Here is a 17,719-nt window from a genome sequence, read left to right on the forward strand (position 1 = left end):
TAACAGATTAGGCCTACTGGTGCTGTTGGAGAATCTGAAGATACGCTGTTACTAAGCGATGACCAAAGCGTGTACAAACACGATGTTAGGAAGAAAATACTACAGGGTGTACTTCAGGTATTGTGAAAGCTCATTTAATTCTATCAAAACGTAGGTGACAGTGCACACATTTAATTCGACTGAGAAAACCTACACCACCATACTTACAGAGGGAAGTTTAATGGTGGTGTAATGGATTGTTTTATGGCTTATAAAGGGGGGGACCTCTGACTGCGGAGCCCGAAACATACAAGCCACACACACCATCGCATAACACACAGAAGAGAGAACATGTGGACATGCACACGCACATTTATGCACATGCCTGCTTCTCATCAACTACTCTAAAAAGCAGCTCTGTGTCTCTACAACCAGACACAGATGAGCAGTCGCTCAGTGATTCAAGCTGCCTGTTTGTCCACTTTACTGTAATAAATTACCGGGATCTCTGACGGAAAAGTCATTAAATTATTCTGAGGAAAACAAAGGTTTCTACTTTTGCTTTTTGACAACAAACCCCCTTTAGTCAATAGTTAGTCCTGGTGTAGGCTGCATGTTGCAACAACAGGCTTGTGGCAGGTTGGAATACTGCTACAATGAGCCTCCACTCAGCACTCACTGGGTTCAACTTTCAACACTGTGTATGTGTTCACATGTTACAGTCAGAAAAGCACAATTGTAAATACCTCAGTTGGCTTCATTATCACACTGTTTCATCTTACTGGCACAGCTGAGAAGAAACAAGCCAAATTAAATGCAAACTGCATGTCACGCAAAGTAGCAAGGGAGGGAGGCAGAACCAGGGAGCAAAACGACTAAAAAATTTTAAAAAACAGAGGCGCTGCAGGGATGTTGCATTCCTTAGCCCCTTACCCTAACCTTAACCATCTCAACTAAACGCCTAACCCTAAGCCTTACCCCAACCCTAACCATAACGTAATTATAACCTTTACCCTAAAACTGAGTTTTAACACTCAAACAGCCTCATAAAGAGCTGAGGACCGGCCAAAATGTCCTCGCTTCACACAAATGTCCTCAATCTGACGGTCCTCAGAAAGACAGCTGTACATACATACATATACACACACATGCTTATATGCCATCTTTGTGAAGACACTCATTGGAATAATGCATTCCCTAGCCCCTTACCCTAACCATTTCTACTAAATGCCTAACCCTAACCCAAAACAGCCAAAAAGTGTGGCCGAAAAAGTGAGGACTGGCCAAAATGTCCTCGCTTCACACAAATGTCCTCAATCTGATGGTACAAAACTTAAACTGATTCTTGGTAAGATAGTTGTACAAGTACACACATACACACACGGCAGAGGAGCTAACAAGATACAGGTGAAAATAATGAGGGCGGAGCACATAAGGAGAAACCAATCAAACAACCAAAGAGGTAAAACACAGGAAAACAACAAGACAAGAAACTCCAGGGAAGCAAATAAAGTGAGGAAACACAAGGAAAATAATGCAGAGACACACAAAATAGGTTGTTTTGTGCAATGCTTTATGAATATTAGGAGTTGGATACAGAAGAGGTGCCCCAACAGGATAGCTGAATAAGACAAAAGCTGTGTGATGATCCTGAAGCGGGTAGGGCCCATGTGACTAACTTCTTTATTCCGTGTCATTCCTGTACTCTCTCCTGCGTTACCTATATCTCACCTCTATCCCTATAAATAGAAACTATTGTGAAAATATATCATTTGTTCTTGTTTCGTGAAGAAAGGAAAATTACAGATCAAATGTACTTAGTCTACTGAACATTTTACTCATTACATTGTATGTATGCCAGAAAAAAGGGTAGTTCATATATTTAATACTGGATTTATACAGTAGACGTAGTTATTGTCCATCATTCTTTGTTGATACGTTTTTCCAAAGTATCCACAACTGTAACTGAACATTTCTCTGTGATCTCCCATGGTGAGTTCAGGCACTGTGGAAGTGGAGAAATCCCCGTTCCTCTACAATTACAACCAAGGTAGCTAGTTCGACTAAAGAGATACTGTGAGCAGCAGCTCTGTACTTCACAAACTAACCAGGAACGGAGAATGTGAAGAACTTAGAGAGAGAAAGAGAAACTACAGACTGAGAAAACATAAAATAGAATGAAGATGGCGTGATTAAATTTTAATGTGGAAATACAGAGAAGGGCGGAAAGAGACAAAACAAAGCAAGACAGAGCCAGAATAAATGGACGTTTAGGCGGAAGACAGGATGATGATGGATTAAAGTAAAGAAATGGGAGTGAAAGTTACTTGGACGTGTGCTGAACGGAGCTGCTGTCCTCCAGGAACATCTGATTCACCCACACTGACCCATCAGCAGGGTCTCACTCAGCGGTCCACCACATGCACTCATGTATGGGATGTTACAAAAGAGAGAAAAAACACTCTGTAGTTTCCCCCTCAGCTCTGATTTCCCCTTTCTGCTCTTTTTATAGACGTCGACGTACAAATCCCCCACTGAGAAGAGCAGTCAACCTGCCGGGGTGCAACTTTATTTCATTTGGTTGAAAAAAAATACCTCTCCTTCCAAACTCCCCACACGCCTCCTTCACTTTATTTCCTCTCCATCTCACCACCTTCATTTATTCTCCCTGCTGTGCATATTTTTATATATATTTTTACTATAATTTGTCCCATTCGGGTGTATGATGATGGTTCCCTTCATAAAAAAAAATAAAAAAAAATACAAAGTAAATACATTCTTAGTGATCCGTGTCTTAACTTGTTCCATTAACGATGACTGAAACGCACACACAGTATCTATTAAGCAAATGTCACTACCGACAAAATACGAAACCACCCACGTCTCAGATATACGATACGGGCCTCCATCGCACGGTTGAGAAAGAGCAGAACCTTCAGAAGAGATTTCTGATGACTGAGCACAGCGTCAAGCCCAAAAACTGGGCAGAGAAAACAGTTTTATGGATTGTGTTGAAAACTTTCATATAAGCCATCTTCCCAGAAAGTTTTTTTTTTTTTTAAGATTCAACAAAGAAGTTTAAAGAAGGCTTCTCCATTTGTGAGAGATAGACTCGACTTTTGAATGTGTCTCTAATGATGATTTATTTTGATGAATGCATGAATAACAACTAGGTGCTTGTAACCTCTTACAGCACTGTAACACATGTATTCGGGGTCATTTACATTATATGCCTAAAATAGTTTGATGTTTTCTGGACTTCTGGTGACTTTTTCAGAATAAACTTCAGGTTAGCCTGGTTAACATTTTGACTCAGGTACAGTTATGCAATTCTTCACCATCATAATTTTCCAATCAAATTGTTTTTTTTTTTTTTCCTATTTGCATTTACAGCACCAATAGAAATGCTGAAGAGGCAACACACAAATTCATACAAGTACGTCTCACATTTGTTCAAATAAAGCCCTGACTACTCTGTCGGCCAATATCAGTGTTTGGTTACATTTTATGGAGCGTAAGTGATGAGTTATTGTTTGTATGACGAGACATTTTGAATGCAAACGCTCCACCCCTGTGTATGGACCAGTCAAAGTGAGCTTACATCACTAAAGATTCCTCTTGTGGTGGGAAAGTATCTGCCTCGAAGTAGGAGCCAAGAATCTAAAAACTGATTCAAACGACTCCAGTCATTGTTGCAGCATGGACACACAAGAAGCACAGCTTTGCTGAGTGTAATTCTATGTGCATCACTGCGTGGGGGTATGTGGTAAATTTAAATATATGTGCAGTTATCCTGCAGGATTCAGAGTCGAGGTAAGAGCCAACTGTGCCGCAGTAAATCCAGTAGAAAACAAAGGAGATGAGAGACAGCTTAAAACCCTAAGATAACACTTCATTATCTGTAATCCTGCAGCTGCGATGTCATAGAGCAAAGTTCGCGCACACACATGCATCACATGCATAATATACTGTATGTCATGTGACCTGGATGTCAGACCACAGCTGCACTAAGTTAATAAATCATCCCAGCAGGTCAATCAATCCGTGAATCATTCAGTCTGTACCAGTTTTAAAGTCAGGGAGTCATTCAGCCTCCAACTCAGTGTTATTTACTGCGGGAGGTTTAATTACTGAAACTTTACACGTCTTTATCTCTCGTGGTGCTATGACACCAGAGACACAAATAAGGACTGAGGGCCAGTTTAAGGCAGCCTGAAGTCTATCCTGTCACACTTGCTACTTTTCCCCCGAATGTGATCAGACATGATTAGTTTCTCAGCACTGAAACTACCTGTTTAGCACAAAGCTGTCAGCGCCGTGCAATTAGGTCAAAACAACATTTAACATGTATGTTTCTTGTTGTTTATTGCATTTGACCTGACCTCAACCCCAGCGTCGATACTCAGGCTACTAGACGGAGGCCTGGCTTCTGTCTGTCCAGAGCACAACAGGGTCCAACTAGAAAGAGGGAAGTTGTAGAGAGGAGATGGAGTCCAGGCCTGGAGATCAGTCAGTCTCAGCCGAGTCCCAGTAATGAACACTTTAAATGTTTCTGGGTGACACACAGGGCAGCTGTGGTTGGGGGGTGGGGGGTGGAGGGGTAATTGTACTTGGACTTGTAAACGAATCTATGCCTCTCCGAGAGTACTTACAGAGTTTCCCTACATGTAAATGTTTTCACCCCGTCCTTTCCAACCAAAAGATATGGAAAGCAAATGAAACACACACACGCATTTGTTTGACATTACGTTATAAACATACACTGTGGCATGACCTTTAAAACCACTAGTATCCACTTTTCAGGCATTTCGTGACAGGCCTTCAACGTCTGTGACAGAATGTGATTACATGGAGTGGAATCGTCTGGGAGCCTTAGCTGTCAGTACTTCATTTTATACCAGTCCTTCCAGAAAATAAATAAATTAAAAAAAAAAAAAGATACATTTGTCTAGATAATTGAAAACTGTGCAGGAATGGTGGCACCAGATGAAAAAAAGATGAAAAATCACCAAAGTGAGCAGCACTAAATTTCACGGTGATCGGCCTGTTGAGATATTTCAGTCTGAATCGAATCAGAGTGACATCAGAACCACAGCACTGGTGTGGCGAAAGCAACTTGGATTCATCATCACTTTAATAAAGTGGATCTTCAGGAAACCGAATGCGGCCAGACGGCGTCTGATACGAGACACATGTGACTGCCAGGTGTAAAGGGGCGGCTGCCTTTTTTCGGAGCAGATGTCAGCACGCGTTCACATATTCGCAGGGCCAAAGCCTGCACGACTCGCATAATGAGGCAAGACAGGAAGTCGTTGTGGTTGAAAATCTACGGCCGACTTTAACTAAACCTCTAATTATTAAAGCTTGTATTGTGTCTTAAGCTCTTTTTGTACCGAACAGTTACAACAAAAGCGCGTCTCGAGTGTGTGTTTCCCTCTCTGAGGAGTAACCCCATGACATTCAAACTTTAAATCAAATACAGTTGGAAGGTTATTTCTACACAGGTTAGCGTAGAGTTATTGAATTTTCTCACTTGCTGTTAGATCCTCCATGCTAACAGTGAATGTCTAGTGATGGTAAAGACTATATTTCCATAATGCACGAGTAAAGAGCAATTCAAGAAATACCTCTACAGACGTTTTTCAAACAAACAGAGTAGACGAGTCAATCTGGGGGCAAATATGTGTAGAAGGTTCCACAGTCTAGTGAGACCCTTGCAGAGACGTTTTAGAGTCAGTCTAATGATATTCCTGAAGATAACATCACTGCAAGCATTAAAATACAGGCCCAAACACAGGCCTGACTCCTCTCCCTTCCAGTGCCTCCACTTGTCGTTCCACTCATCCGCATCGTTTTTTGTTATTATATTCATAATCTTTTTCTTTTTTCTTCCCTTCAACAAGGAATCCCTTTCAGTCTCCTCCATCCAAGATTGATTGTGTCAGAGTAAATCCCCGTGTTATCAGAGGATTCGAGGGAAAGTGAAAGCGGCATCACTGTTAAGTCTCTGCACGTTGTGTCAGCAACATATAAATGGCCCTGCTGCCTCACCTCCTCATGTGGGAGTCAGCGTCCTATGATTATAACACAGAATATATCCAGCCTAAAGAATATGTAGCTTTTTTTTTGCCAGATAATTTAAATAACTGACTTTTGTTGCACGTATTCAAAAGTAGCTTCCTGGCAGCATTTAGCATTCGGTGTGTGAAGTAGTAAAACTCAGTCAGGCTCCCCTGCAGAGTGTGAGCGAATGCAAATTACAGGTTTTGTCACTATACTTGCAAAAAAAAAAAAAAAAACATTATCACACCCTTCCTTGTGTGAAATGGTGCAGGATATGATCACTGCTTACGAACTCCGAGGACATGACGGAATACAAAACAGTTACGATCCCACAAGGAGGGGAGGATCATTGTAACAGCAAAAGTAGCATAAAGCATGGAAACAATTAAGATCAGTCATGTCTCCATAGCATTTATCACCGAGCCCCGCTTCGTCTGAGCGGCCTGAGCTCCCATACTGTAGCATGATGTTGTGGGTGTTATCTGCTGCAGTAATGAGTCCTGCAGGGTATTTAAACCAGAACGTGTCAGTCAAGCACACGAATGGTTTACAGTTTAGCAGAGCCCATCAGACTCCGCAGCTGAGACTGTTTAGAGTGTGTGACGGCAGAAAATTAATTCTCATCATCATAAAACAGCTGTCACCGCCAGCGCCGACAGTACAGAGAGAGACAATTTACACAGGCTCATGCGTAAACATGCAAGCTCATACACACGCTCATCAGTCATAATCTAGGTATATTTGGCTTGGCATGGGTTGAAATCTGACCTCCGGTGAGGACAGATCACAAAATGGGCAGAACAATAGAAATGTAGAAGTTGAGCTGATTCCTCCCTCATTGCTTTGAAAACCACTGGGGGAGACAGCAGCCATCCAGTCTTTGTTTAGATGGTGAGAAAGGGGTGGGTTTACTGCTGCACAGCACCGCAAAACCCTCCGAGACAGAAACATTTCATTTTAAGAATTCAACTAACAGTCTTGTTCACGGCAAGCACGCCAAGATGACAGGGAGGCGAAAAAGATGATCAACAGAATGAGCAGTTACTCGCCGCGGGATTCAGAGCGTTTAAGCACTGACAACCGGGTGGACCAATATGTTTCTGTTAAGGGAACGTGATTAATGTTTAGACGAGTAAATCAGCAGAGAAATAAGTGTTAACATCAGACGGCCCTTTGCATAAAATCTCACCCAGTCAAGCAGCTCTCATTGAGCCCAACGAGAATTTGATCATTTTCTCTTGTTTTTATAGAAACTAAGGCCACTTTCTTTAGGAAGGTGTAAATTTGTCCAAAAGCTTAACATGCCTTCTTCAATAAGAACTCTGGAGATACTGCGTATTCCCAGACTATATGAATGCGAGACCGTAGTGCGAGGTGAAGAAATAAGAGAAGAGAACCAGACATTGCTGGAACACGTACAGCCTGTCTGGACGGCGCAGCGCTGTGGGTAGAGATTTGACTGTTGGACAAACCAGGTGTGGGTCAAATACAGTTTAAAAACTGCACTTGTCCAGTCATAGCTTAGCAGTCGTAAGTGGGCACGGCAGGTCTGTCAAGCTTCGGATTTCTCCACATGGAGTAAAAACATTATTCTTGTATCTGAGGAGTACTTGTTCATTTTATTTAACGCCGCCATGAGCAAAAGCACAAAACTGTGCGACAATGCGCTCTAGCATAAGGTGAATTTGTTAGCATGTCTTGCAAATTCCTCCCTGCGTTATACGGTTGACATTACCTCCAAGGACAACGAGCAAATAATTAAGTGACCACGTGAATGTGTGGTGTAACATTTCAAGACAAAATAAAAGGTGTTGTTTTGTAGTAGTCTCACTGTGCGGATGCAGACCGTGGATCCTTTCGAAGTTTATTTTTGTGTCATCACCTCTAACATGCTCTTTATTGGATTTGGAGATGTTTACGCTCCAGAAATCCCACCCAAACACTTCAGATAGGTTTAATGTGTTGCAGCCCTTTCCCATTGCAATCAATTTTAAAAGTGAAAAGCACTTTTCAAAAGAACAACAAACCAAATGACCCAGCATATAACAGTCTGGTAGCCAGCCAGACACCGTTTACATTAGGCCAACATTTACTAGCTTGCTAGGGACCTAAATTCCTCCAGCATAGTTGTCTTTTATCCAAGAAATGAGAATTAAGGAGCCTGTGTTTTTCTACCTCTGCTTCAAGAGGATGAGAGAATGTTTTTAAAATGATTTAGACTTTCAAGTAGTTAATAGCGCCACAGTAGCAGGGGTAGTGGTCAACCAAGCGGACATGTGTGTGGTGATGTGTTAAGAGAGCACGACCGCTAAGCCCGTAAAAGTCTTGACCAGACATCTTTAACTATACAGAGCAATATGGAATTAGTCTGTTTTGTATTTGCTTTCCTAATGGGATCCATCCTGGCCGCCATGCGCAGTAATTCAGCACAGGTTCTTCCTGATCCCTTGTCCATCTAATCCAAGTAAACAGGTGCTAAAGGGTGCTGTCAACAGCACCCAAAACCAATAAAACACAGACTCAACTGACAGACAAGACCTCACACAAGGGAAGATGCCTAGGACACTTTAAGATGGTGTAGTCCAACTTTTAAGAAATAAAATTAGGTCTATTATTAGTTGCCAGTATAAGGGAGCCTCACTTGGATAAAATAATAATAATAACGATAATAACAACCAGTGGCGACTGATTGTAAACTGCATACTCTGCCTTTCAGAGTATCAGTAGCTAAAAGTTACTGTCTGGAGAGCGTTGATGTGTAGAAACCAAAAGTCTTACACATTTGGATCAGTGAAGGAACAGCCTTCCAGATAAGTGAGCTGCCACAGACTTACAGTAAAAACTTTCAGTCAGATGGAATAAGTGCGTAGCGGTGGGTTCGGCAGCCATGTCTGAACAAAATACCCCCCTCAGTAAAAAAATTGAATTGGAAGCAATATTTATGTGCACGCACGATGTCTCAATCTGCTTTCCCCCTGAAGTAATTTGCTAAATGTGCTTGATCCAGGTCTGTGCTGAACAAAGCACAAGCTGAAAAACATGTCGAGGAAAATACAACCTCATCTAATCCACCTCCTCCAGCGCCACACATCCCTGTTCCAGCCAGAGATTAAATGAGACACGAGCCCTTTACAGTCCAGCCTTGACAGTAAACAGATCACATGGTCTGGCCTCACACCAAACCTGGTGCCTCGTTTATTAAAGGATCTTCTTACGCCAGCCAACAAATCCCGGCCAGGGTTTGACTTCAGAAGAAAGTAATCTCACCGTCAGAATGAGTGATCTACATTGATTTCTTATGGTTGCCGTGTGTGATGTATCACCAGCTGAAAGTCTTATAAGCCATCATAATGTCCGCCTTGAATTCATTTGTTTCGTTTAACCTTTGTTTCAAGACTCTTATAGGATACAATATCGGACATATTCATAAATTAAACTCGGGGGCCTGTGGGTAAAGAAGAGGTAGAAAAGAGCCAGTCTCTGCAGATCTTATAAAACACTGTAACATGTTTCTCTCTTACTTTTCTATTCACTGTAGTTGTCGTTTTTATTTGTCTGATCTGACTTTGTCAGATACATAAAACAGTCTTCATGCACTGATGATTCACTGGTGCAACCAAATTTGGTGTTGTTAATTAAGAGTCTGCTGTCCTCCCAAATGGATTCAGCGCAACAAAAATAACAAATCGGATCCTCTCCTGTCAGAATATTTCTACTTTTTAGGTTATAATTCAGGCCCATAATTCCCAGGGGGGATGCCTTCCCTAAATGCTTTTGCTCTGGACCACAGAGAAAGTTCACATTCAGTTTACTGTCACGGAGCCAGGCCGGTGGAAATGCAGTGGAAACCTCGGGGAGAAATAATGCTAATAACTAAACTTATTCACTTCGTCTGTGTCAGATATGTATCAGGGATATAAGGTGGATGAAGAAAAGCTCATCTTGCCTCCTTGGTAATTATGGCTGCTGTTGGCTGACGAATGTTGACACGGTTAGTTTCACTAAAGATCATCATTTGGTGTTGAGTGACGGTCTTCAGGAAATTGTTATTTTTCTCCCTCAAAAGGATGTGTATAGTTTCCAAAAAGAAATATACAGTTTTGAGAAATGACACTGCAGGGTGGTTTAGTGGTTACAGAAACCATTCAATAACTCCGAAACCAAGTCAGGTTCAACTCTCCTCACGAGCATCAACAGCCACTTGTTCTGTCAAAGCGATCTTAAGTAAATCGCCGCCCTGGGAAGGACAGTGAGCCGAATGTGCAGTATATAAATGTGTAATATACAGTGACTGCCTGCTGTTCCCTTCGGTGCCCCAGGCTTATTGAACCCGAGGGGCCCGAGGAGAAATTTAAGTTGTGATTCAAAGTTGAGTTGCATGACGTACCTGAAACAAGTGCTGTTCTTCCCCCCGGATCTGATACAGGGATACGCCACCGTCAAGATTTTACTATCCGGACACTCTGCCCTGAGAACAGAAAGAGACATGAGAACAGGAGCAGATATGATCGAATGATCCTGCTATGCTAAGACAGATAAAACAGAGGGAGGGAGATTTAACAGATGATTAGTAGCAAAGGTCCTGTTCTGGATAAGGAGCTGGAAGTGATCTAGAGTGCGCTCATATTCCCAGATTTAAAAGCTGTGGGTCGAGTCTTGCTCAACAATGCCCTGATGTGAATCACTGTTTATTGTGCTAGCTTTGCCATGATTTAGTGAGATGTGCGCTAATGGTTGAGCTGTGGTCAAGTGTGCTCACTTAGATGGGTTAAATGCAGAAAACAACTTGTCTACTAAAAGCTGGTTTGACTTTTCACTTTAAACTGAACATGAAAAATGGAGTGAGGATTTTGAACTGTTGGTTGCCCAAAGCCAGCCATCTGATGGTTTCTCACTGACTCCTGCAAAACAATGAAACACTTTATTTATATTATTTAGTCGTTTTATCGAGAGAAGAATTAATTTATTTAATCACAAAAATCATCGGCCAATTAACTGATAAGTTAAAATAATCTTTGGTCGCAGCTCGGAGACTCATTGAACGCGTCAGCGGACGTTTTTGATGAGGTGTCCTTGCTTTCACTACAATCCACGATGAGAAATTCTGCGAAACGAGTCAGTTTGTCAAATGTATATGATTTTGTTGGACACATTATACAACAGACACTTACTAAATGATCTCAGTCACATCCGTCACACAGTAGTGTTTTGTTATTTATTGGCAGACATGCAGCACTGTAAATACCAAGGAACTGCTGAAAGCTTGTATGGGTCAGAGAAATATTTGGGTTTGAAACATAAGAAATGCCATAAAAATGGAAACTACATACAGCTCACTGTGAATGTCAGGAAGTAATTCAAGCTATTAATTTATATAAGAAATACCTACTCAGATATATCAATGTATCCTTGACAAGAACTAGAGATATGGTCTGTTTTCTAGTGAAGGACTGCTCGCTGCTAGTAATGATCTTTAAGTAGAAGTGCCATCAATCAAGGTGACAGATGTTTTCCTCCCACTGTAACTGAATCCGGTGTGTTCACACTAAACCTTGTAAACTGAAAATACACTACCACGACGTCTCGCAGGTGGAGAAGTAACACGGCTCGATCTTAAATGTGTCGCGCGGAGGTTTGCATCTCGGTGATTTCTTCTCCTCAGTCCATTGGGAGCATGTGCTCCACTCACATCCTCTCCTCACCTCTCGACCTACTGTCTCCGGCACCATAAGAGCATCTGTCATGTTATGTCTAAGCACAAGTAACATTTGGCTCAGTGCACCGCGACCGATTCCAACCATTTGGAGTTTTCCCTTTGCTTTTTTTTTTTTTTACGTTTCCCTGAAAATCACATTAGACTAGATTAGACGCGCTACAGCGGTTCATCCAGGGGACTCCTCTTTGACAGCCCGGTCAGGGACTGTCGTAAAGAGCAGAAAACATGGACTAAACGCTTTTATTGCTTTTGCCACCGTGTGCTAATCTGACAGTGCAGTATTTGTTTTGAGGTTAAATTAAAACGACGAAACAAACGTAACCGTTGTCAGAAGTTTACTTTGAAACCACGGCAGGTCGGTAAACTTTATTTCAGGCACGCTGCTTCAAGATTAAAAGTTTACCAACAACGCTGGCTTTTTTTTTTCTTCTCGGAATTTTACTTCACGGTGAAAACGGATAAACGTATATGAGACAAGACGCGGTTTCATCAGCATGAACACCGCTCACTCGCATCAAGTTAGAGATATTTTTAAGATCAGCATCTCAAGTTCTTACTTGGAGGTGTCTACAGCGTGCGTCGTCCTGATAGAGCTGGCACCAGATTCCCACAGGAAAAAAGCACAGATTGCGCCAAATGGTAAAAGAGTCGGACCATAAATTTGACCCATGTCCCCCCTTTGCGCTCCGGGACAGATGACCTGTTCAAGGGAGAGCCACTTAACATCCACAAAACGAAACTGTTTCCCTCTGTCAGTGACCCGCGCGGGTATCAAAATATCAGAAATCCTTGTCAAGTATCCCGCTGAGGTGACGCACATGGAGCCTGTGGGATAGTAAGTGCTGCGCGGTGCGTCCGGAGCCCCTTCCCAACTTTACGCACTGAGGCAGAGACCCCTTGGAGAGCTACTGAAGGGTTTACAGCCCAATGTGTGCTCACTAATCCCTCTGGATTTACATTCCTGCCTCTAAAGAGGAGACTTAAAGTAAATGAGTAGGCACCCTCACTGCCCAATGAATGTGGATGATGTAGCTAATAATAATTGTTAATTATTATATAATCATTTGTGCTTGTTAAGACAAACATCTGTCTGAAGATCCTCTATGTAAAGTGTGCATTACATATACACTGGACCTGTCTAATAGATGCAGACTGCCACTAAAAGACTTTAACATAAGCTGTGATTTAAAAAAGTTAGAAATGTGGAGGAAAGTCCCTCATACAAGATCCAAACATGTGCAGCAGAGTAGCTAAAACCAGCGCAACCATGTTTGGATTTCATCTGGAGAGAAGGCAGTGTGCCGACGTTGTAGAAGAAGATCCCAGATGTATTTTGGGTCCCGAGAGCTTCTATGATTTATCAAGGAGCAGGAATTTGAAATTAGTTCTGAATTGCATTTCAGGTAATTAAGAGTTGCACTGGTGTGGTCTTTGTTAGCAGTCAGTAAGCTGCCTGCAGCTGTCAGACATCTTCATCACAAAGACCAGAGAAAAGCTCATTAGAAGTATTTGACAGAAAAATGCCTGGATTAAGTCTTTTAAATCTTTAGTGAAACACAGATCTGACCACTCTAAATTTAGACCCTCCTTAAATTTAGTCAGTAACACAGAGTCAAGATAGGCACTAATCTTCAGTATTTCAATATTTAATATTTGGGACTAGATTCTAAATTAACCCTAGATGTGAGTGTGAATGGTTGTTTGTCTCTCTGTGTTAGCCCTGCAAGAGACTGGCGACCTGTCCAGAGTGTACCCAGCCTTCCCCAGGGATAAGCGGAGGATAAGCGGTAGGAGAAGATGCGATGAGATGAAAACTTAATCTATTCAGGGAATCTATGTGAAATATTTGTCAATGCAGATGTAGATACGCCAGGAAGTTCTCTTTTGTGACATTTTGGGATAACCATGGTCAACAACAACAAGTCTATTTATTCCTTAAGTCATACTCATCACTAATGTTTCCAACAAAGACTGTAGTGTTGTTGTGGAAATAATATGTGACATAAAATGATGAAAAACATCGTCCAATGTCCACTTTTTGGTAAAGTGGAACCAAATTCTCTGAGACATGACCAAGAAGAAGAAACATCTCCTGATCACGATGAAGAAGTCGCCTCATGAAATGCTCAGTTCATGCGTTTCCAAGCTCGGAGCTAGTCAAACAGCAAAAGATTTACCGGGTTACTTCCTGGGAAGTCAGACGGAACTCCTGATAGTAGCTTGTACTGACAAGACTATTGAAAAGACTGTGTCTGACTGAACGTGAAAAAATGGATAATTATACTTGACTGACAAGAACCCGGTAAGCTTTACTAAAACATACTTATCCACTATGTTTGTTTTGGAAACTCTTCTGAAGAAGGAGTGGGTATGACTGCCTAATTAAAATAAGAAGGTGATTAAAAAAATAACCTCCATATAGCGGCCCGTTTTGTGTATACAATAACTATCCACTCATTATTGTTGTTTTTTTAACGGTACCTGCAATCACCGCCTGATTGCTTTCGCTATATGTTTGCCATGTGCTTTTAGCATTGGGCTGTGCTATCTGATTAACCCAGCACACTGTGTACACATATTCTGTTTTACACATTATGATGATGAATTGCAACACGCACAATAACATCTTCAAACAAACGCATTAAGGACTGATGTGAGCCATGTCGACTGTGCACTTTATTTATTTAGTTATTTATTTTATTAATGCTGAACAGAATATTACTCCTTCCTCACAGCTCCTTTATGTTATACTATAAAATGCAAGACGAGAACAATCTGCACTTTTATTCTTTTGCTTGACATATGGCTAATGTTAAACATTAATACAAATTAGAGCACATCCTAAATGAGTAATTGAATGAAATTTGAGCCAAATTGTGCAGTAATGCTCCAAACGTTCTGCATACAGAACCCAATAGTGGAAAAATAACTGTAATAATCCTATCATATATTTTAGTGGCATACTACGCATACATCACTACAAAACCACAAGTACATGATGTAGTGTACAGTGTAATAATAATGCAATGCCAGAGGGTGCTGTCACCATAATTTAACACAGATAATGTAAATTGGAATTATACACAGAGATTTTCTTGTCGCCAAATGTGACAAGAATGTCGCAGTAACCTTTTATTCAGGCGACATGATCACTAGTTACATCGCTTGCATTACTCTGTAAATTTTTGTGGGCAACTTCTGATGATTCAGTGAAATGAATTTAATGGTTGTTCCGTTGTTGTGAGAGAAGATCTGACCAATATTCACCTCAAAGGAAAACACGACGTGGTGGTCAGTGGATGGTCATGCAGTGTTGGGTAACTCCGTAGTGGTCTCTTACACCGTCATTCCCCTGGGTGCTGGGGGGTCTTGGCAACAGTTCAGTAGAAACAGCTGGTTTTATTCACCCACAAATGAATCATGCTACAAATACACATGCACTCACTTAAACATGTATTGTATAGCTGCACATGCGTGCACGGAGTAGGCACATTAAATTAAACCGCGCCGTCTCCTTTGGCTCCGTTCCCTGTAGAATCAAGTAAATTCATAAAATACATAAAGCAACATTATTAAAGAACCGCAGCAAAAAGGCAGCTGTTGAAATGGCGGCCTCTGCTTCATTATTACGACCACACAGGCCACGGTTTCTCTTGTTCCCACGAAGGAAAGTCTCCTTTCTCCGTTTACTTTGGTTGTGGTTTTTATTTGGTGTTTGTGTATGCGCATATACGCAGGCTGGAAGAAATGTGTTTTTCATTGAGGGCCGAGGCCACATTCTGCATCGTTACCGACTCCTTGTCATTCACGGATAAAACTGCCCAATTGTGAAACCCAAAAAAGCAAAGAGATTATCTTTAACTTCCCAAAGGAGTTAGAGGGGATTTTAAACCTGTGGTATAAAATGGACACGGCCGTGCTGCTCGTCGACTTTAGCACTTACAAATTTAACGCTTTGTTTTAACCGCAAAGTCCTCAACATGGTTTCATCACCGACAAATAACTAATCGCTACTTGTCAGGCGAAGTGACAACTAAATCTCCCACCACTTCAAGACTTAAATGTAGCTACAAACGGGGCAAGAATGTCTCACATTGCTGATGTGGTTTGGCACTTTCGCAGCCCAGCTTAGTTTCATTTCTATCTTTCTTATGTCTACCACCGTCACTGGAGTGTTGCAACATCCAGCCGAACAGAGGGTCAATGTTTGGCTTAAAAACAAACCTCTAGCAAACCGCTAGTCTTGACAAGAACTTCAGCCACCGTTGGATTGACTGTATAATTCATTGAGTACTTGTCCTGCAACATGATTGACAGGCTGGAGCGAACATGCTAACTTCAACAGATGTCTCTATTTGAAGTGTCATCGTAGCCGTTACACAGTTCAGGCATAACATTATGACCACTGACAGGTTACGTAAATAATATTGAGCATCCTATGACAATTCAATATTCTGCTGGGAAAATGTTGGGACCTGGCATTTTTGTGGATGTTTCTTAGACATGTACCACCAACCTAGACCAGACCGGGCACCTCCACCTCATAGCAATGACACTCCTTAATGGCAGCAGTCATCACCAGCAGGACGCAGCCTGACACAGACACACACACAAAAACAGTCGAGGAACAATTAAAAAAAAACACATGAGGAACAGTACAAGGTGTTGATTTGGCCTCCAAATTCACAACATCCCAAACTGATCAAGTATCTGTGGGAAGATCCACAGAGGATCCCCTCAGCCCATAGGACACAAAGACCCCCACTAACATCATCCTGTTGTCAGACAACATCCAGTGCATTTCTTTATGTTGTTACATTATGCTGATAGTTACTCTAATGTAACATAATACTTATTTTAAGGACCCACTCTATTATCTACACACACATGCAAAACTGAGAAAGTCTTTCCCCGAACAGGACAAAACACGTCCAACAGCCTTTCTCATGTTATTCTTTTTTTAAACGCCTCAGACTCTTTGACGCACTTTCTTCTCTCGAACCATCAAATATCTACTCTGACAACCATCACTTATTTTCATTTTGTGCTGTCAGTCATTATAAGCGTCCAATTTCATAAGGTTAGAAAAAGAAACGCTGGTTTCAGTTTTTGATTAGCCTCAACTGATATTTAATCCAGTGAAACACCTGCGCGTCAGGACTGAATTCGCGTATCGGCCGGAGAAATGCTTTTAATCTTTTGCAAGTAGATGTCAAGGTTGGAAAACTACTGGGAGTAATTCTGTTTCCTCTGAGTGATTTTTGAAAGTCCAGCATGACATCCACACGGAACTAGCACATTTTCCAAAAGGCATTAAAAAGCGCTCTTGCTTGGTAAAAATAACACAAGTCTGAGGATCTCATGGAGCAGCACACAGTGTGCTCAGCAGACAGACTGTTGTGCCGTCCCTGCGTGTAGCGTAGAGAAACCTTCATCTGTCGCTTTGATTTATTCATATTTGGAGTCTTTGACTACGATTTCACGTTCACTGATATGAAATACTGACCTCCCGTCTTCCAATTGGATATATCCTGCAGTTCTGTTTTTTATTGTATTTCAGTTGCTTGGAAACGGAAGAGGTTTCAGAAATATGAGTGTTGCCTGCTTTTCTTATCATAAACACCTGACTGTTTGAGCCAAGTAACACAATGGCGATCTATCAGTGTCAGAAGAGAAAAACTCTTTTGTAATACAACTTGCATTGCACAATTCAAATGTTTTTGGTGTTAGTTTATGTTTAGCAGAGGCTAAAGGTAACACATTGACTTTTGGCTGAACTTTGGACAAATGCTTCGGCTTACCCATAAGTTTCTTTCTTTCATCGTTTCTGACAATCCATTGCTTCATTGCTTTTATTACTACAGGCAGCAATTGATTGTGCAGAACCTGTTCTCCAATAACCACGCACTCCAATATACAGCCACTTTATACATGTTTTTATTGAGTCTCATTTTTCCTTTT

At 41.5% G+C, this 17,719-nt stretch overlaps 1 protein-coding gene across 1 annotated transcript in view; it reads right to left on the reverse strand.

The window, feature by feature from the left end:
• Nucleotides 1-12,638, reverse strand: part of LOC125004982 (collagen and calcium-binding EGF domain-containing protein 1-like) — a 33,589-nt gene extending 20,951 nt beyond the window's left edge. Inside the window, exons 1-2 of the mRNA XM_047579849.1 lie at nt 12,316-12,638; nt 10,430-10,510 (exon numbers count right to left, since the gene is read on the reverse strand). Of these exons, the coding sequence (XP_047435805.1) occupies nt 10,430-10,510; nt 12,316-12,578 (344 nt within the window). The 5' untranslated portion in view covers nt 12,579-12,638. The remainder of the gene's footprint in view (nt 1-10,429; nt 10,511-12,315) is intronic.
• Nucleotides 12,639-17,719: the final 5,081 nt, after the last annotated feature.

The sequence above is a fragment of the Mugil cephalus genome, chromosome 3, assembly GCF_022458985.1.
Source record: "Mugil cephalus isolate CIBA_MC_2020 chromosome 3, CIBA_Mcephalus_1.1, whole genome shotgun sequence".
Lineage (NCBI taxonomy): Eukaryota > Metazoa > Chordata > Actinopteri > Mugiliformes > Mugilidae > Mugil > Mugil cephalus.